The 21,030-nt window shown below is 40.9% G+C and overlaps 1 protein-coding gene across 11 annotated transcripts in view; it reads right to left on the reverse strand.

Annotated features, from left to right (window-relative positions):
• Positions 1-237: 237 nt before the first annotated feature.
• FARS2 (phenylalanyl-tRNA synthetase 2, mitochondrial) overlaps positions 238-21,030 on the reverse strand; it is a 230,627-nt gene continuing 209,834 nt past the window's right edge. For 10 of the 11 annotated variants that reach the window (XM_074544180.1, XM_074544212.1, XM_074544210.1 and 7 more), the window contains one exon: positions 238-580. In XM_074544180.1, coding sequence (XP_074400281.1) covers positions 442-580 — 139 coding nt within the window. In that variant the 3' untranslated portion in view covers positions 238-441. Of the gene's footprint in view, positions 581-3,147; positions 3,294-21,030 lie in introns of all 11 variants that reach the window. The other variant, XM_074544173.1, reaches the window with a different exon arrangement.

Raw genomic sequence — 21,030 nt, forward strand, 5'->3', positions numbered from 1 at the left:
ATGGGTTTTTCTTCCCTGAAGTAATCTGTGTCTCTGATTTGCTTCACTTGTTACATGGACAGAAGATCCTGTCAACACTAAAATAATGCCAAGTATTTACAGTTAATGGAACCCAGGGACCAATTAACAACACAGAAAACCACCAGGCACTGTATTTCTTATCGTAACAGGAGGGAAATCTTACATTACTGCTGTTCCCCCATTTCTTAAAATAAAGCACCAGCATTCTATCAATGATTTCTCAGTAGTAATGTTTATTACCTGCCAGTTTTACCATTGCCCATTCATCAATCCCTTTCTGTCACAAAACCCGTCTCTCTACTTGTGACCTAAAACTACCTCCCAAAAAAAGAAGAAAACAGAAGAAAAAAAGAGAGGGGGAAAAAAATGGAAAAATAGAAAGAAAAAAGCAACTGTCCTCGTGGCTCCAGAGCAGCATTGCTAGAACCTGCCCTCCACCCCAAGCTCCCGGACTGCTGACTCCTCAATAGCCTGATGGATGCGATGCACCTCGTCCTGCGTTAGCGTCCTCTCCGGGTGCCGGTAAATGATACGGTAGCAGTGGCTGACCTTCTTCGTCCTACAAAACACAAACCAAAAGAGGACTCATAAATACATCTGCCTGCAAATGCAAATACATGAGGCCAAACACTTACCCTCTGGATCATTTTTATTTGCGGTCTAATTTTGCCCTTGTTGCTTGAAAATCACCTTAATGCTAAGATACACAGTTCGGAGAGGCGGGACTGAGCTGAATTTTAATTTTGGCAGAGGACTCTGCTGAAGTCCACCTCATACCTCAATTTGTATTGTGGTGTGGTAGCTTCTTACCAGGGCAAAGAGCCCCCAGAGGAGGGATTTGTGCCCTGTGCCATGGAAAGTAAGAGACAAAGGAGAACAGAGAACAGGAATAGCGAAAAGGGAATGATGGGGGAAAGAAAAGTATTTAAGAGTTGCTGGTTAGGCAAAGACAAGTTAATGAAAAATCAGGACAAACAATTAGGTTGAGTAAGAATGAAAAAAACCCTCCCTGCTCTCCATCAAAAGCAGGCAGAAGAACCTAGTTTTGCAAGGGCATCCCTGTAATTGCAGTGCCTGTGTTACTGAATTTAAATGGCAGTTTTGGTATCTTTTTTAGTCTTAAATGGAGCCCACACAGTTTCTTCTTTCAAAGGTGAACACTCACTTCAATGAAAGAGAGAGAATCTGAGGGGAAAAATAGTGGGGAACCAGACAGTACCAGGCAGAAGAAGCTTCCAGACTGGCAGAACTCTGCATTTAATGGCACACAAAGGCAGTCTGCAAGCTTTGGGTCATCTCTCTCCTGAAAATTGCTTCATGTTAGAACCACATTTATGCCTATGATTATATGATTAAATCTAAGGTTAGATGTGTTCACCCAGAAAGACAACTCTCAAGATATTAATTTCAACCTCAAATCCTGCTAGGAACAGACACAGGTAATTTTTACCTCAGAATTGTTATTTGATACTAATTTTGTCCCACCCAACAAGGGTGGGAAGTTCACCCTACTCCCACTGGCAGTTTACAACAAAAAAGCTACTTCTAATTAAAGCATTTCTCCTTTTTTGTGTGCTCTGAAGATAAAGCAAGTTAAATCTGGCTAGCGCCTGAAAGGGCAAACTGCATTTCATAAAGTGTTAAGCCGACTGCAGTTAACTGCTAAAAGCCAAGAGCTTTCCCTGTGTGCAGGTTAAATGCTGCAGAAAAGTAATCTTTGAGAAAAGAGGGGGAGCCGCAATTGTGGGGAAGGTGTTGCTCTGCTCTGCTCCACCTCTTCAAAGCAGCCAAGAGGACAAACCTCAGGGAAGCAAGTAAATGGAATAACAAGGATTTGGTCAGAAGCTGCATTGCCAGTGAAATACTTGAGTAAGAAAGAGGGACAATGCATTGGAGTGCAACAGAAATGATTTTCAAAACCAGGCTAGCAAATATCCTTAGAGCTGGTAGTATTTCAATTTTTAAAGGTGCTACAGGAATTCACCTGATCAAAAACATGTGTAAATTGCTTTGGCTGAAAATCTATTTACAAGGTGTACAGTCACAGGCTCAGTCCTGAAGTTTTGCAAATATTGGGAATATATCCATGACCAAAAATTTATTATCATTATTTAATGTGATGTAAAACAAGTTTGTTTAATGTAGGTGTAAGCTGTGGTAGGCATGGCTACAGCACTGGCCTTGGTTAAATGAAAGGGACAATTACTCCTGTCTCAGGTGTTTCTGTGTTCCCCTCCCTCCGTGATAGAGAGTGGTTCATTCCATAACAAATTACATATGGTAGACTAGGACACAATAGTTTCTTGTGGATGTTATGGAAAAACAATAGCTTTAGGATGTATTTAAATCAGGAAAAGACAGAGGTTGCAGAGAACAGCACTGGACTAGAGCTTTGCTAGCTGCAGCTGAAGTTAAGCACAGGCGTGAGAGAACTAAAATGGGGATTGCATTATATGTAATTAATCTAGGTTTAATTTTAGGAAAAAATGAAATTGTAACAACTAATATACATAACTCCACATAACATGGATGCTAAATTGTATGCTATGTTTTTCTCCCACCTTTTAGCTAGGTTTATCTGCATCTCAGATGCTAATTAGAAATAAGGAGTATAAGGGTTCAAAGCCATTTCAATAAAAGACACACTGCAAGTTTCAAAACCTTAAGCATCATTTCCAGCGTACTATTTACTAACTTTTCAAGGGAGATTTGGAAAAGCACTTCTCAGCTCTTCCCTCCCTTAATATTTCCTCTGCTCCCAAATAAAGTATTAAGACACTATGATTAATCCCTGCCATCAGCTGCAACTGGAAACAATTATTGTCAGCAAATAATACATTTGCTCATTCTGTTTCTCACTTCCCTTTTGTTCTGCAGAGCCAGAGTGTTTGCCTACCTTAGTGATGGCTCTGCTTATGCATAATGAAATCTCTGCTGCATGTCATGCTGCAGCCTGACGATACAGAAGCAGTGGCTCTCTATCCTGAGAAACGAAATTTTGAGGCCAAAACCTGCAGCAACAGCAGCTTCATGGGATAAAAAAACAAAAATAAAAGAAGTAAAAAAAGAGGAAAAAAATGTAGCAGCTGAAGAGTGAGCACAGTGGGCTTTATGGGCTTTATTTACCTAGAGCGCAGCGGCAGAGCAGTCCGTGCGGCTGCAGTCATGCGGACTCCTCTCCCATTAGGCTCCAGCTGATCTCAGTGTCACAAGTCTCCTCTGCACCAGCCTGCGGCTTGCAGGTAATGAAGCGCAGTGAGCACAGCGGAGCACTGCTCCAAGGGAGAAGGGAGACGGGTTTATCCTGATGCCACAGGAGGAAACAGGATACACACTGTGGGCAAACACTGCAGTGAAATAATGCCTAATGTTCTTTCATATGAGTTTTGGAGGAAAGAGCTTTGCCTCGTGATTTTCAGGAATTGGCACTCAGCTGCCTTGCTGTGCTAGGGAGCTGGTCCCTGCCAGGTCAGAGTCACTGTGTGGGTCCATCTGAAGGTCAGTGTATTTGTTTGGGTATGTCAGCCTGATACCTAAGCAGAACAAGAAATGAAGGGGTCTTAGTCTGCCACTAGTCTAATAAAATCAATATGAAAACAACCTCACCGTGGTACCTAGGCTAGAATGAAAGGGTGTGGTAGGCATCAAAAATTAATACACGTGTCTTAGCTTTCCCTGCTTGGAAGATCACTGAAGTATGCTTTAAATGCAACTTGGCTGGAAAGCTGATCCCAGAAGCTACCAACAGCAACACACTTCAGCATTCTACGGAAGCTGTCTCAGGCATTACATAAGACTGACCACAGGGTCATTTGGTAACCAAAATGTTGCATAAAGAATAATGCCTGGCATTGACACTTATCTCTTCCACATGCAATACCATAACAAGAATGAAATTTTATCCATCCTGTACTGGAAGAGGGAGATAAAAGGGGCAGCACTGAGTAGGAAACCCCATTACCTTTTAACTGTGTTCTACTTTCCATCTGTGCCTTAAATGAAGCACAGAAACACAGAGAGTTCTATATGGAGGTGACCCCTGTTCTTAAGTGGCGAGGACAACACAAAGCCAGACATTTTTCTGGAGAGCTGGATTTACTTTGAGGAACAGAAAACTAGAGATGACAATCGGCCACAGCACGACAGAGCGAAAAAGAGTACCATCCCTTTTGTATCCTGAGCAGTTCACTAAGCAGTACTACTCACCATGATACCTATACTGCACCTTTTCCTACAGAATACTATTTCAAATGAAAGATGTACACACATGGTAGTGAGTCCAAGCATTTGAGATTTTTTTTCTCTCTGTTAAGTGAGTCATGTTTAATGAGGTTCCTCAAGGATATCCCTGTTGAGCAAATGTGTATCCTATATGCCTTCATAAGATTCATCATGTAATTCCCTTACATAAACCTTCACACAGTACTCAGTGGCTGCTACACCCTTCACAGAGTTCACATGCATGAAATGACCTCAGGGAAGAGACAGGCTTGTTTTGTTTGCAACAATGTCCCAAAAGCAGTGATGACAGCAAGAAAGGAATAAACTGTTTCATGTTACCAGCATCCTAATTGACAAAGCCACGCAGAGAGCACAGCTTTGGTTTTGCTTTGTGGCTCCAGCAGTTCCAGAATGGCTCACATTTTAAGTGGAAATGGGGAAGAATATTAAACTGCAAGAAGATGTTCCTTTTTGTTTCATGCTTTCAAACCACATCCATCTCTATGACAGTAGGCACAACTGCTAAATATCCTACCATAAATTTTAAACTGACAAATAGCACTCTTTGCTAGAAACCACATCATGGGAAATGGCAAAAGGCTTGTGCTGTATACCTTCTCATCAGTGGCAAATATTTCAATTACCATGGTGATATGCACATAGAATATAGAGGCAATTCTCTGAACAAAGGTGTTTCCAAAATACGCATTCTCATCTGTCCTTTCAAATGCTAATACTTCATTTCTCTGGAAGAGCACATTGTACACACAGCATATTCTTTTAAAAAAGGGACATGTTTTTGTTTAAGGTGATTTTGATGCCAGTGAAAGGCATTAGATCACCTCCAGATGAAAGAATTGTTTTAAACCCACAGAAAGCAGGAAATGGTCATTTCTCTTGCATACCTTCTCCAGCTGACACCTGGCAGAAGGGTGGCTCAGCTTCAAAAAAAGTTCAGGCCAATAAATGCATGTTAGAATGTCAACTTTACTGGATTTTTTTTTGTGGTCACTTCAAAAGAGATGCATGTTCACTAACTGATGATTGGACTGAAATATTGTTCTTCTATTTCACAAAACTGAGACAGTAATGGACTTTCTGCTCTTTTCTAATTGGACTTAGTGATATCTGTATCTGAATACCAAACCTGAAACCTGCTTGACCTTTTCATTCTTTCTTTAGTATTAATTCCATTTTAAGCTTCTCTCTTCATGTAGAGAAAAAAAAGTCAAAATTCTGTTAATAGCCAGATTATTGAGAGATAAAGAGCACAGTATGGGATACAATGGCAAAAGGCATAAATAACACCTTCTAGTTTAGAAAGTGAAAAATGGATGAAAAATGAAAGGACTTTCAGCTTCTCAGTCACTGGACACTGTTAGATAGCCACAAGTACAATCTGAGTCATTGTCCAGTATTCAAAAATGTTGGATTATTTCAAAAGCTTTGATGATTGTTTCCTTTTCTGCCTAAATCTATCAACTAATTTCTTGCATGCAGGAACAGATACAAATAGATAAATACTGACAAAAAATCTTTCTCAGGCTCCACTTGAAAGTTTCCTGGCTGTTAAGGTACTCACTAAACGTTTAATGGAACAGCTGGAGCAATTAGTTGTGCTTTGGCTGAGCACTTTGGCCCATAAAGACCTTTGCTTATTTCAACAGATCACCTTGGTTTGTTGACAGAGGCCAACAAAAGAACTACCATGAGCAGTGCAGGGCTCTGTTCTGCCAGCTCCCAAGCAGAGGGAACTCTAAACAGACTGAGTTATACAAGAAATTCAGAGAGCATTTCCCTTGTGCATCCTCTCAGTAACCAGCAAAGGATACAGATAACCCATCTCAGATCCAAGCACTTCCTATTAAAAAGCTCTTAAGTCTCACAGCATCAGGAGTAATGGAATCCATTACATGCAGGCAGCAATGAAATATCACGAGGGTGAAAAAGAAAAGTACCATTCTCCATTATACTAAAAAAAAAATTTAGAGTACTCACAGGATCATAAGCTAACTGTGACACAGACTTTTGCTGCCACCAAAGGGCAGAAAAAACATACAAAGCCTTGGGATTTGGGATTGTGTTTTTTCTTTTAATTGTCAAGACAGTGACTCATTGATTCCTTGAAGAAGGCAGTGATCAATGGCTGTAAAGTAGGTATGAAATAATTTCTCAAGGAGATGGATTCCAGCCTTGGTGATGACTGCTTGTCCTCCAACCTCTGTCTCTTTGGGAAAACCATCTATTGAACTCAGGGGACAGAATTCCCATACATTTGATCAATGCCAATTCTGACCAATCAATTTAAGGTGGATTTAAAGCTGGATGTGACTGAGAATTGTCCCTCTTGCAAGGTGAACTTTGTGCATTCACTTCACACTGGGCCTCTTCTGTTTTTAGGGGCTCACCAGTCCATTGAGTGATTCAGTTCAAAATCCTGCTCTAAATGCAGGAAGATTCAAGAGTGGGCTAGAGGCTGAATACCTTCAAGACTTGTTTAACTTTGATCAGAGTAACCACAGAGCACTCACCATGCCACATAAATCCAACATTACGCATGGAAGGAGTCTCTCAACTTCCCAAGGCTGAGCCTTTGAGCAATGGAAGAAAGCCATGCACACAAAGATCAGAACATGTGCAAACCTGTGAGACTCAGAATAGGGTACAAACCCCTATTTTTTCTTCAGAGTTATCACCGTGACAGGATACAAGGACTGCATAGGTGAAATAAAGATGGGAGAAAGAAAACTTTCTGATACATATATAAAAAATCCAGTGAAATAACTTCTACCCATTGCAGTGGCAAATTAGAGAAGGTTGATTGGTAAAGTACTTGAGGCTAATTTTTATGTACTAAACATAGAAAAATAATTGTATGCTGAAAATAAGAGAGAAAAAACTATAGTCTCAGCATGAGACTTGTTCTGTGAACAGCACAGGGTTTAAATTTGCTTCACTTTCCCTAGGTTTGACTGAAAAAGGTTCATGTCAAAGTCTTTTCAAAGTCTAATCTTGTTTTCACCAAAATAGAATGCAAGGAGTAATAGTTTTCATTATTTGTTTAAAAATTGACCACTGGAGACTTAAACACTCTCTAACCGGGCAAACAAAAGAACAAAATAACTCGATTTGGATATTCTGTCTCAGAGGAATTGCCATTAAGATTCCTGACTTTTTCCTTCCCTGTTTAGTTCAGAAACCATGGCAGGACTGCATTTCCCATGAGAGGCCAAGGCAGAAAGTTCCTATCATGGATCAGCCCTCTCTCTGGAAAAGAAACTTGGCGGGCATAGCTGATATTGACATACTGAGGAGAACAGAAGCACACATTACCTGGAAGTCCTAGTACTGCTGGAAGCTGAAGCATTTTGGCTACCAACCAGGAAATTCTTAGAAAAAGTCACATTTTCAGTGAGTAAACCCATAATAAATCAACATATTTTCTGCCATTGCTGGTTCTCCTGCTTTCTCCACATTTTCTTGACCTTCTAAATCCCTGCTAATTTAGCGGTGGAAGAAGGTATCTCCGGGTACCACAACAGGCCCTGTGGTTCTGGCAGAACTTTGTGACTCGGGTATCTCATTCACAACCCTGTTGTGCCCTTCCAGGGAAACTGTCTGTACTGGAGAGGATGAGGGATGCAACCCGTTTGCAAAGAGCAGCTCTGGCAAACACACTTTGTAGAGCTGTGCTTCTTGTGTAGGTTGTGCCTCTTGTATTCATCTCCCTCTGAGCCACCGTGTGCAAGTAAGAGGATGCAAGAAACTTTGGTCTTCCTCTATCAAACTGTGATGTTAATAATTCCATTTCTGGCCCTTAGCCACAGCAGGATCACTCTAAACTTTCCAACCATTGTACTACCTGTACTTAAGAGTGACAACCCATCCCAACATTCTGAATAAATCCAACATGAGAGGTGAATTTGGACTCTTAAAATGCTTTCTAAAATATTTATAATAAAAATGTTAAGTGTGATACCTTTTCAGTTCTTCTGAGTGAAAGATCAAAGACGAGAAGTATAAATATTTAGCAGTTTTTTCTGCCAACTAGATGTTAATACAAAAGGCTACGAGAAATATTACTAAAAATAACATTGCTGTCAAATTAAAACATATTTCATAATCAAGTAAAAAGGGAATTTATATGAGAATTTAAAACAATTCATTCTCCTAAGAAATGAAGATGGATGGTAGTGACAGCTGATTTAGATGTATCTCCACTGAGCACTAGCAGAAAACAGGGTCTAGATGACAGACAAGAGCATGAGAAGGTCTGAATGCTGTTTTAGACTCTTGTATAGATTTCTTCACTGAGATTAGTGGCTTTGTCCTTATCAGGCCCAGGAGAAACGTGTTTAAGGTCTTTTTACACTTGCTGTGAGTTAAAGTAAAGATGGACATGGTTCTGAACTCAGATGAGAACCTAAATGACTTCTCCAAGGTCCCACAGAAAATTGATGAGCAAGAGGGGGCTTGGACAAGCGCAGGCACAGACCCTTGAGTTACCCTTCTTCCAAGTTACCCTTCCCATTCACCCCCACTGCCACTGACCCTTCTTTACTGCACTATTGTACAGCAGTCCTGGAAACCAAAAACACCCTATGGCAGGAAAAGCAATTCATCCAATACAGAGTGGAAAGGGCAGGGGAGAGACAACATCAGGATAACCAAATGTGCTGCTTCTTAACTGATAAACTAAGCCCAAAACAGAAGAAAACAGGATGGGGACAAGAAGTCAGAAGAAACAGCTGAGTTAATCTGAGATTAAAAGACAAGAGGGACTTTAGAAACAGAAAACAGAGTTTAAAAAAAATCATTTGCTTTTTTTTGAGGAAAAGCAATACATTAAAAGCACCTGCTCCACTGGTCAGCCTGCAGCACCAGTAGGAAACTTAAAACCATCTGTAGCTCTGTGTGTGCAAATAGAAGGGGCTTCTCAATGGGGCTGCTTACAGTATCTGTCAAAGCTGGTGAAAACCCTGCAGCCACTTGCACAATTAAGTGTTGCTTACTATGTCCTTCCAGTTCATAAGTTATTTTTCCTCTCAGAATTGTCAGGTTTACGAGCCTTAATCTGGCTAACTGGATTTGTTTTGGAGATGCAGAAATCCACCACTTTCCCTCCCTGAGGATAGAGTGGTTCCACACAGACAGCCACAAGAAACCTCTTCTCATCATTTTTCTGACAGTTGCTGCTTTGGAAAGACAACTCAGAGAAAGTCCTCAGAGCAAGGATAACTACTGGCCAGCAGATTAAACTACTGTTAACACACTGGAAAACTATCAGGCTGTTAAACTTTTCTCTTGCCAGATTCCCCTTTGTAGAGGTAGCACATTTAGACCATGATGAGAGACAAAGAGTCTGGATCTTGTAGGTGAGGCTTTCCTGGTTATTTTGAACGGAACAATGGGAACGGAACAGTATTGCAGCACTACTGAAACTAGCCCAAAGATGACAACATATTCTAATGAGGTGCACTGGCTAGAATTTTAACAGCTATCAAAATGAGCATTCATTTGGAAAACTCTAGCTGTCATGTTTGGTATGTTGCCCCCTTAATATTATGGTTGCTCTTTATGAAAATAAAAAATGTGTATATGCTAGGAAGTATGCATAGTGCACACCTCCTACAGTGAGAAAATACATGAGCATCATGCAGTAAAACATCCTGTGGGCATGAAGATTAAAAAGTCAGGGCACAAAATGAAATGCATCATTCTGTCAGTAAAACAAAATTATTGGTCTGCCACTCAAGAAAGGAAAGTAAGCCACTGAGGCATTACACTAGGAAGATCAAAATACCATTTTTGCTATGACTTTACTAAAAAAGGCCAAGCAATCCTCCCACTAGCAGGAATTCGTTTCAACAAAGGAATAAGATCTCAGCCCAGAATAGGGAATTCACAGGAAGCATCAGAGTAAACCAAACGTTCTCAAATTGTCCAAGACATGAACTTTGCCCTAAAGCACCTCAGGAATGAGCAGAAGGAATCTCAAGGCTGTTATCAGTTGTCTTTGAGAGTTCACAGAGGACAAGTAAGGTACCAAATGTTTCAGAAAGGTCAGAGTGCTTATTTTTGGAAATGGAGAAAAAAACCTAAAGCTAGGAAGCCACAGAAACTGGGAACCTTTTGTTTTTACTTTAACTTCCCAGATAACTGTATTGTAGCTAATTAGCTCAGTTACTTGGGGCATGGTGTTAATAATGCCCAGGTTGTGGGTTTGATCTCTGTACAGGCCATTCACTTAAGACTTGAGCTTGGTGCTCCTTGTGGGTCCCTTCCAACTCAGATTATTCTGTGAATCTGTGAAATGGTTTGTAAGCACACAATGGAAAATTTTTTTAAAACGTAAAAAAAAAATATAAAACATGGATACATTGATTAAATCTAGTCAAAACAACCTAATTTCCATCTATGAAGGGATAACAGGCTAACAAATCAATAATCAATAAGTGAAATGATAAATTGCAGGAAGTAATATGGAGAGTAGGTGCATGTGTAGGTATGTGCATCTTCACAGTGAGTTAAACCAGTTAAGAAAAAATGGTCTAAGATCAACATGTCACAAAACATGATTCAACTGGCAGCTACAAGTAGTTTCAGACAAAGCTGCAAAATTTTAGGAAAAAAAATTAAGAAATATAATGAAAAGTGAAAAAACAAAAAAAAAAATACTAAATCCAGTTCATAAAACAAGGTACTAAAAATCTATCTTCCTAAATGCTTCACCATAGGGGGAATTGCATATAGATGGAAGAGAAAACTGGTGATCAATACTGGTGATTACTACAAAAATGTGATCTTGCAAGTACCTGTAGTACTTGTCAATAATTTCTTGTTTCTGGGAGCAGTTATCCCCAGTTCAGCCAAATCTGAAGGATCATTCTTGTAAGGTTCTTCAGTCTGGCTCCTGGATGATGGAATGCTTTCACTAATGGAAGAGGTGACACAGCAGAAGTGTTTGTTAACTGGCATATTGCGTTAAATTGGGAAAAATTCTAAGTATAACTGAAGAAAAGGTTAGAATAATCCCAACAAACTTGAGGGTACAGTTCAACCAGATCAAGTGAAAGCTAGGGGAAAAGCAGCACTGCACAAAGCATCTAAGGACCACACAGAACCATGAGCTGCGGGTGAACCCATGACATTGCTGGGCAGCCCAAGTTACAAGGCAAGACTGATAGAATACAGGTGGTTCAGCCTAAAGAACAGAAAGCATGAAGACACCCTTTAAATACCTAAAATGCTGCTGCACAGAGTTGGGTACTAATCTTTCATCAACATTCACAAGCAGCTGGAGACAAAAGTAATGAGCTCATATTGCAGAAATGTTCAGCTTCAAAATTCACTTGGAAAGGCGGTTGGACTCCCCTTTGCTGGAAGTCTTAAAGGACTGGTTATACAAGTGTCTGTCAGGAATGCTATAAGTAGAGCTGATCCTGTTTTGGAGTAGGAGGATGAACTAGGTGGCAGTACTCTTCAACTCTTTAGCATAACGTAATGTAACAGTCTTTAAAATGCAGAAAGTTACTTGAGTAGCAAAGATAGCTCCCTACAGCTCCATCTTAACGCACGTCCTGTATTTTTTTATCCTCTGAAAGTGATGTAAGCTCTTTAGACCAGCAACCCTATCATTACCTTGTGGGCCAATGTTGAAAGAGAGCACATAGGAAAGCAAAGTGCTGCTCAATTACCTTTCACTGCCTAAGCCTACAAAACAAACAAACAAAAAAAAAACAAACAAGCAAAGACACAGAAAAGTCCACTCTATAAGACAGCATCCCAAAGGGAGAATGTCACTCAACTGCTTGTCCCATTTGCTTCAGGGATGAGAGATGCCTTAGGAACAGTCACAGGAGACTCTGTGTATCTTTGATAGGCTGAACCACATTCTTCCTTTTAAACATTTCTGAGTTTATATCAAAAGGTTAGCTCTTTGCTTTCAGCTTTCCAAGTTCACATTAAACCACAGACAACCTTAAAATAAGGGCAAAGTCTTTCTTCTAACAAAACAATGTTGCTAACAAGCCTGTTGAGGTTCTTCATCCCAAAGCAATTTTGGGAAGTCCGGGGACTAGGAGACATCTGAGACACCAATCCTTAAATCAAGATTGCTTGGTTGGCCCTACTCTGGGGACTGTGGCCTTCTGACATCGAAGCTGATCAACTTTATGCCCTGTTGCAGGTGGTGAGGCTGAAAAAATACAGAGGAAATAGTATGTCCTAGGATATACTGCAGATCAGCTAATCTCATAACAGAAACACCTAGAAATCTCAACCCATGGAGCCCCCACACAATGCTCTGAATAAGCAGCCATGTTCCCCTCATATTCCTACATATTATCCTGGCCTCCCTGCTCTCCCTCATTTGCTGTTCTGTACTCACTTACTGAGCCTGTTCCTCATGTAGACAACGGCTGTGAGGAAGGAGCCACCTCTCTTTTTACATGCCCACACTGCCTTCCACAGCACAGAATGAGATGCCACCATAATAACCCCATCTACTTGTATGAGTATGTGTATATAAGTGTGTATATCCAACCCAGAATATTTTGTGATTTTGTGATACATTCCTAGCCATTTCTGGAAAGGCTAGGTTTTTTATTAACCTTCACAAGTTTGCTTGGACTAATAAGACTGCTAGTTTTTGGGAATCCTTGATGTTTACTAAATAATTTTCAGGGATTAAATGTTGATCTCACAGAAGTGCCGTTGCATATGTGTTCTTCTGTTCTTACATGAAATATGAAGCTGCCAAGGAACAAATAAACTATTTATGATTTATCCTGTACAGTAACGAAAAATGGCTTAATGGGGGCACATACTACTTTTGAATGTACTGCAGTCCGTTCTTCCCTGAACTGGAGAGTCTCTTAACTAAGTTTAAGCTGTATACTCTCTTTTCCCCTCAGAAAGAGATCACATTCTTGACATGACTGTCTGAATCACAGCAGAAAGACCTATATGCCACAGGTTCCTGCACCACAGTCCCACAAACCTGCCTTACTGGTAGGTAATTCAGGGTAGGTCACACACAGCAACCACTAACTCAGATTTCTAACTGAAATGAACTCAAGTTATTCTTACATTACTGACTTTAGAGTTACAGAAGACATGACTGGTATTATACAGTAGATCCAACAATTTGGTGGCATGACCTTAAGCACCACCATCTGCTGGTAGACCTTCTTCATTTGAACTACAGTAACATACAAGGAAGGAGACATTCCTTCTGAGATGATAGGGAGTTACACCTGAACAGTTGCCTTGCCAAGTGTCCCAGGGAGGTTTACTCCATTAAGATCAGCAGAGTTTGTTCTCTACTTTGCCTAATTTGACATACCTAGCCAGGATGTCTGCTGTTCTAACATTATGTTTGAATACATACTCAGTGCCAAAGAATATGAAATTGTGGGACATTCAGTGCTGAGAGGGCTGCAGATCTATTCATGCTCCCTTCTGCATCCACTGTGTCCCTCCACTGCACTCACATGGACAAACCTCCCAGCCAGTGACACCTTCTCTCTGCAGAGATGGCTGAACCAAGCCAGGTGCCATGTGTGTTCATCCAGTGAGAGAATGTACTTCCCTAAAATGGAAGGGACGTCAGAAAATACGCTGTAGCCCTTATTGAGAAGATGGAGACTAGAATAACCCTGTGACATTTTGCACTGTAGTCTCTACCAAAAGGTGAAGACACAGAGACAGTTTGGACAACTCCGTAAAATCAGATTGCTGAGCAGCATGAAGTAGAGAGAGAGAGAGAGATCTGCAGAACTTGTTCCTGAAACCTACACACTTTTCATTCACAGTATATCATGATACTTGATGCTATTGTGATTTTACTTTAGCATCCACTTGGGAAAAGGTTAAAAGGGTCTTACCCCTGACTGCAATAAACCCATCATACAAGCTGAAGTACCAAAGCAGTCCAAAGCACAGGTTGCAAGGGTTTGGACATTCAAAACATTCATAAGCACTTCTAAGCTGGATGAAAGCTTTCTTATATTACTGGCACATCTGCACTGGCAGGGACAAACACTCTCCTGTATCTCAACAGATCTCAGTTCTGATTCTGTGTATCTCACAACACATTACAGAAACTCCACAGGGAAGCATGGAAAAAATCTGGATGAAGCTCAGCATCCACCTACAAAGCCCATGGTTAGATCCATACTGTGTTGGATCAATCTTTCAGTTTTGTTGTTGTTGTTTTTATTTTTTAAAGGTTGAGTCTGTATCTACTTTCTTTTCCACAAACTGGAAGAATTTCAGTAGCACCTAGCTGAGGCAATAAAACAGAGCAGCATTGCTGTTTGCATAAATCCTTCTCCAATCCCATCTCCAGGTGCTTCTCAGATTTGCCCTACTGCACCTAAACCAGCACATCTGCCTGAGTGGCTGCACATGTGATGAACCACAATAGCAAGCTGATGGGGCTGAAAAATGACCAAATTCTCAGTCTGAGTCACTGAATGGCCTCCCCAGACACTCTGCCAGCACAGTGCAAGGTGAGAACAGCACAAAGCAAGACTTAGCCTGCCAGGAAAAACACATGTGGAAACGGGCTAAAATCACAAACTGGTAATTTGCTGAATCCACCTAAACAGTAATGCCCATCCTCCTTTACTCCCCCAAGTTCATGTAAAGCCATGCTGTACATCTAAATGAGATTCAGATATAAGGGAGAGGAAAAACCCTGTCCAGCTGTCCCCAAAAGTTGCTGAGTCAAAGCTCCTGACCTATTCCCATTGAAGGCAATGGGATGACATCTCTTTCTGCCAACTGAGAATTCAGCTGATGTTTCACAAAACAAGAGGGACAGGTCCCTTGGTAGCAATGTTTTTAAAACTGATGAGCAGAAGCAGCCAGTCAGATCCTCTTTTTAAAAATGATGATACACCAGTTTAGTTAGGAAATGAATGAATGTGAACAGGACAGCAAGAGAAGAGGTAAGCAAAAACTGCTATGACAGCTGAACTTTGCAACACTGCAAAGTCTTCTGCCATCAGATAAGCCTGAGGTCACTGGTCTGAGCCAAACTTAGGTACGTAGGGTCCTTCACAGGGCCTCTGCTCTAGCACAGACTTCATTCTGTACAAGTGAAATTGTCCCTTCTGACAAACATAATGCACATCCTCAGAAAGGAGGACTGTATTCGTAAACTCATTCTCATACTTCAACAAATATAGCAGAAATGCTTAGGAAGTTACTGCCATTAAACACGAATCTGTTAAAAATCATTGCCTTTATTCTTCTGTATGGTGGGCCAAGCTGACTGCTGGCTTTCCAACACTGAAAAGAAAGGTTGGAAAGAAGTAGGGTGTGGGGATCAAGACTTAGAAACATTAATGGTGAATCACTCCTTTGCTGAGAGAAGGCATGACTGCCTTAATGAACATGGAGGATGTGAGATAATCTAAGTGGGACTGTTACGAAATTTAACTATGAGGTACTTTGAGTCATGATCTATAAAGCCGCTAACTGGGCTCAGTAAGTTGTTGAGTCATTACCATACAAGACTGGGCTGCTCTGAAATCCATCTGGCTAAAGGCATTGAGTGGTTTGCTTTTGGTTAGAGAAGATGGAAATGAACACACTTGCAGATGAATTTTCAAGAATAAAAAATTAATAATAAAAAAGCATTAACCACAATTACACACAATCCACACTAAAAATATTGTGTCATTTATATTTTAATTTAAGCTGTCCTGAGACTTAGAATTAGCAGGAATGAAATTAGCATGGATTTTTAATGTTCTGAGAAAAAAACCACAGTACATTCTCTGACTTGAGTATCTCTTATGACATCAACTCAAAATAAAATGAGGACTGGGCAGAAGGATGCTGGGTACTACATATAAATCACTGATCATCTGCGTTTTAGAATATTTTCACACTCAAACTGAGATGCTAAATCAGCTTAGAACTTAACAGAAAGAAAAGAAAAATAAAATAATTTTTAAAACCACCACTATAGATCTAATTCATTCTGGATAACTACTCCAGCAAAGACCCAGGGCTGAGCTAGTCAGACAACTCTATTATCTTTCATCTGAAGAAAGTGTGATTGGTGGAGGAAATGTCACATTTACACTTAAAAATTGTTTCAAAGGCAACTTGTATCTTTTTGGCACAACTCCGCCATTTAAAAAATACTGCAAGAGAAAGAGGCAGATATAGCAAAGAGCACTCCTTTTCATGATTTCTCACCCTTGTATTAAGCCATGGGTTCAGCTTGAATATTCAGTGTCTCAGCAGTTGGCATTTCCCAGGCAGCAGGGCAGAACTGCTCACTGTTGGACCTCAGGGATGCAGTGCCAGGGCTCCCGGAGATGAAGGATCCCTGCACAGAGCCTGCCCCATGGAGCAGCAGCCTGTGGTGCAGCACAGAGCAGCAGGACATGGAGCAGGGGGGAACTGCACTTTGCTCACTCCCTCTGCTGTGGAAGGGGAGAGCTGGTCTCTGCAGTGGCTCTACAGCATGTGGGAAGGGACAAACGTGGTCAAACTGGATGGAGGAGGAACATTTCTAACAAATACATGCCTTCAGAGATTTCCCTCAAAGGTCACACTGACAGTATTACATAATATAAACTGAGTTTCTTCTGAAGATGTCTGTGCACACTCACCACCAAGAGATCCACAGTGATACTCCCAACTGCAGTGCTGTCTTGAGCAGTGCAACATTCATGACCAGGACACATGGATACTCTACAGCCCTTATGGGTTTTGTGGTTGGGTTTAGTTTGGGTTTTGGATTTTTTTTTTCCTTTAAATGGCAACTACACTCAGTCTTCTTTTTCTAGCTTTTCACTTTTTTTCCCCCTTCTACTTTCTTTTTACTTGGCATTTGCTAGCATTTAGCTGTGAAGCCTGTATGGGAAGCCAACTAAAATTTTGTGGGAAATTCAAAGGAAATGAGATGTAAAACTAACCAAGAAGTACTTTCTGCACAGAGGTAACAACTTCATGGTCACCCTCACTTGTAACCCGCTGGAAACATCACACAAACCAAGAAGCACAAGACCTTGGAAGGATTCACAACTCCCTCTCTTTTGGCACTTCTCCTTCAGCTTCATGTTACTAAGACCTTTGATGTCCCCTTTTTATTTTTTTTACTTTTCAACCCATTTAACGACCTTTGATAAATGGAGGACCCTTCACCATTTCATATTTCAAACAGAATACCATAAAAGATCAAGTTGATCTAGATGAATTTGAACCATCCATACTGAAATTCTGTTAGTAAATAACCACAGCAGCTAAATTTGGCTTATGGCATAAAGCCCCCATGCCTTCCATTCACTGGGCTGCAGACATTCCGGCTGAGGCACTACGTGGCTTCCAAAGGTTCCACCATAAGAGTGAATGGACTGGGATGAAACTTTAGACTTGTTTCCATTAGGAAATGAACCAAACCCACACTTTGCTGAAAATTTACCCTCTCTTTGTGTTACAAACATAGCAATGCACACACAGTAACCATGATGTTCGCTGGGTTTGCCAATCCATTCAGAACAAGCATACCTGCCTCCTCTCTGCCTTCTCAAGTGAGCAGAAACCAGGTACGCTTGGTTTCAAGAGACAGAAAGCAGCACTGAGAGCAGGTTCAAGGAAGCACAGGACCAACACAAAAAAACAGCTGGTCTTTTGCTAGGAACCAAGAAGAGTATCTCAAGAGTTGCAGACAAAGCCAAAAAATGAAATTTAAGTGTATTCACATACTGTGATGCTTGAGCTACAGAGAATTATTGAGTTACCATTCATTAGCTGAACTGCTGAAAGCAACTGGGTTCATGTTCATGTACCCATTCCCCCAATACTATAAAATATATTTGCATTAAATGGCTCCCATAAAAAATATTTAAGAATGTGAAAACTTCCAGGCTATGCAGATGAGCATAAAGGTGGCAATTCATTCAGCTACAAAAATGGGATCAATTACAATTACAAGTTCATACCTTATTTATAGCAGCATTGCTTGCCTAAACTAACATATTCATCTCTGATAAACACCAGACATCTCTGACCACAGCAGGATATCAGAAGGGGAAGCGGATCTGAGTAGGACAGCGAGTGACAAGGATTTGCAGAATGTCACTCAATGAATCATTTAACCTCATTGCAAGTGAAGAGAAATGCAGACACCTCACTCAGTCTTCCTAAGAAGCTTGATTCAATAGAAACTCCCATCCAAATAAAGGGCTCTGAAATCCCTGAAGAATGAAATACAAGTATTTGCCATACCTGAATTCCATGTGCAGGACCATCTCTGTCAATACCGACAGTCCTGATGCAGGACTGCTCAACTCTTACATGTTAGACAACGTGGCTTCTGAAAGGTAATCTGGCAGTGTGGCAACACAGGCTGAGACAGAACTTCAACTATGAACCCCAGAAAATAAATAGGGTAAAACTTTGTACATAAATCCTTTTCAATATATTTATTGAAGTAATATATTGTGTGTTTGAATTTCCTTTTCATCAGATATTTCAATACAGAAAAAGCAGTCTCTTGTGAAACAACAGGGCAGACTGGATGGGTGGTATATCAGACTTGAGAGCAGTGACTAGCAGCTGATCCATCACCCTCAAGCTTAACAGGCAAAAAAAAGTCTGTCTCCCCTGATTCATCACGGTGCAAAGAGTGATAGGTCTAAACACAGATATGATAAATCTAAACTGCAATCTTTGATATAGCAATGCCTGCAAAGGTTACCTGCAAAACTGAAAGGCAGCAGCCAACTGGTTTTGCATGAAAAGGACATCCAAAAGAAGATAAAGGGTATCTGTGTGACTTTCCTGCTAGACATCCTCCAAAGCCATAGACTATTCATCTTCCCACAGCAAATACCACAGCCTTTTCATCTGGAAATAACAGGTAGCAAGCTCAGCAAGAGCAGCAGCCCTTGCCCTGCTCACTCCTGGGCAGCACCACGCCTGCTCTGTGGCCACACAGATGGTTGTGCAGGCAAACAATACCCACTCAGCAGCAGCACGACCCTCCCACCCTACTGCTTTTCTTGGAGAACAGGTTTTCAGCTAAATCAGTCCCCTGATTTGGATGCCATAACACAGCGGATGGCATGAATGAAGGACTGAAGACTGGGGATAGCTAATTAAAACGCAAACCCACAAGTTTTGGCATGGTCTAAGATTGCAGTTCCAGGGCCAATCTCAGAGAATCTGTCATTTCAGCTCACACCTGCCTTGGGCTCTCCAAAGCAACAGCTAACACAAGATGTGATGTCTTTGATGGGTACCACCTGGGACCGATACTTGAACATCTCAACCTTTCCTAAGTTTGACTGAAAACTTGTGTGTGAGTTACTGCAATGTGAATGATACTGCTAGCCTGTAACCTGTAAGAGAACCAAGATAGCACTGAGCTGGATTCACCCTGCAGTACATTTATTTTGTAAGCAATTCTTTTTCTGTTCCTCATAGTTACAGAGACTCATGGGAGACCAAGTAGAAGTTGGTGGGATTTGGGATGTTCGTCTGGCTGGAAGCATAGGAGAATCTGATTCATTAGTGTTTTCTTTCCAAAATGCAACAGCCATCAAGCAATCATAAAATAGTGTCATGATTAAAGAACTGATCACAGGCAAGCGTGGGGATGCCCACACACAGTAAATCTGCCCTGCTGCTTCCTGGGAAGGTTTGCAGCCTGTGCCAGGTTCTGTACTGCTGTGTTAAACTGCTCACTTTCTCAAACTAGCTCATGCACAGGCTTTCTAAAAGCAAGACAAGCCCTCTATTTAGATCTTCCATTTGCATTTACATTTTTAAAGAGAAAATTGTGATTTTTCCAGATAAATAACAGAGCCCAAAGAACACAAACAAATATTGAAACGGAATTTGGTGGAGACAACTATGTACCTTGGTTTAACTTTCACATTGGAAGAATTCAGAAGGATAAAACCCTAAGCACTTCCAATACTTTTGTGTTTGTTGAAAATTGCCAATAATTTTTGTTGCAAAAACATTTTCTTTCCACTTTCAACATTCCTCTGAGACAAGAGCAAAAATAGTTTAACTGTGAAAATGATCCATTTTACAGGCATCAAATTATTTTTAAATCCTACTCCTCAGTCTGCTCCTCTATGCCTAGATCATCAGTAATTTATTTATGAAATTCTCTGAGGAAGGGAGTGTGCAAAGGAAAGGTAGGTGGGAAGCAAAAAAAGCCCTACATATCCACACACACATACATATATATATATGCATGTATATATATACATATATATATATATACACGTTCATTCCCTAGAGGGGAAGTTACTAGGTGCCAAATTCTGACCTCTGACACAGCACAAGCATCAACTCACTACTGGCATGCTTTTGTTGAAGTCAATGAGATGCCCAGTACCACCATGACAAGCAGAACCCAACCCTAGTGCTGAATATGCAGAATTATGGAGGAAGCAGCAGACCTAGGTGTCCCATCCATCTATTCCATGACATAAACCATTGTAAGGTCACAGGAAAATCAGACAGGGCTAAGTAGGAGGGCATACTCACTGACTGCACTCGAGAGGAAAAGCAGTAACACCACAAATTTGCAGGTGGGAGCAGGTAAACTGATAAGGGAGATGTGTGATGGCATTGAGAGCCACTTGAAGCACTCCCTGAAGCTGGTAACCATAACCAATATGCACTCAAGTCTTAAAATGGGACCAAATCCAAGGGGGACATGATTGGACTGGGTTCCTCCTCTGCTCAAGAGAGGAAGATCAGGTGATACTGAGATTAGCTCACCACCAGGCTTTGGTCCTTCTG

Source organism: Zonotrichia albicollis, chromosome 1 (assembly GCF_047830755.1).
Source record: "Zonotrichia albicollis isolate bZonAlb1 chromosome 1, bZonAlb1.hap1, whole genome shotgun sequence".
Classification (NCBI taxonomy): Eukaryota; Metazoa; Chordata; class Aves; order Passeriformes; family Passerellidae; genus Zonotrichia; species Zonotrichia albicollis.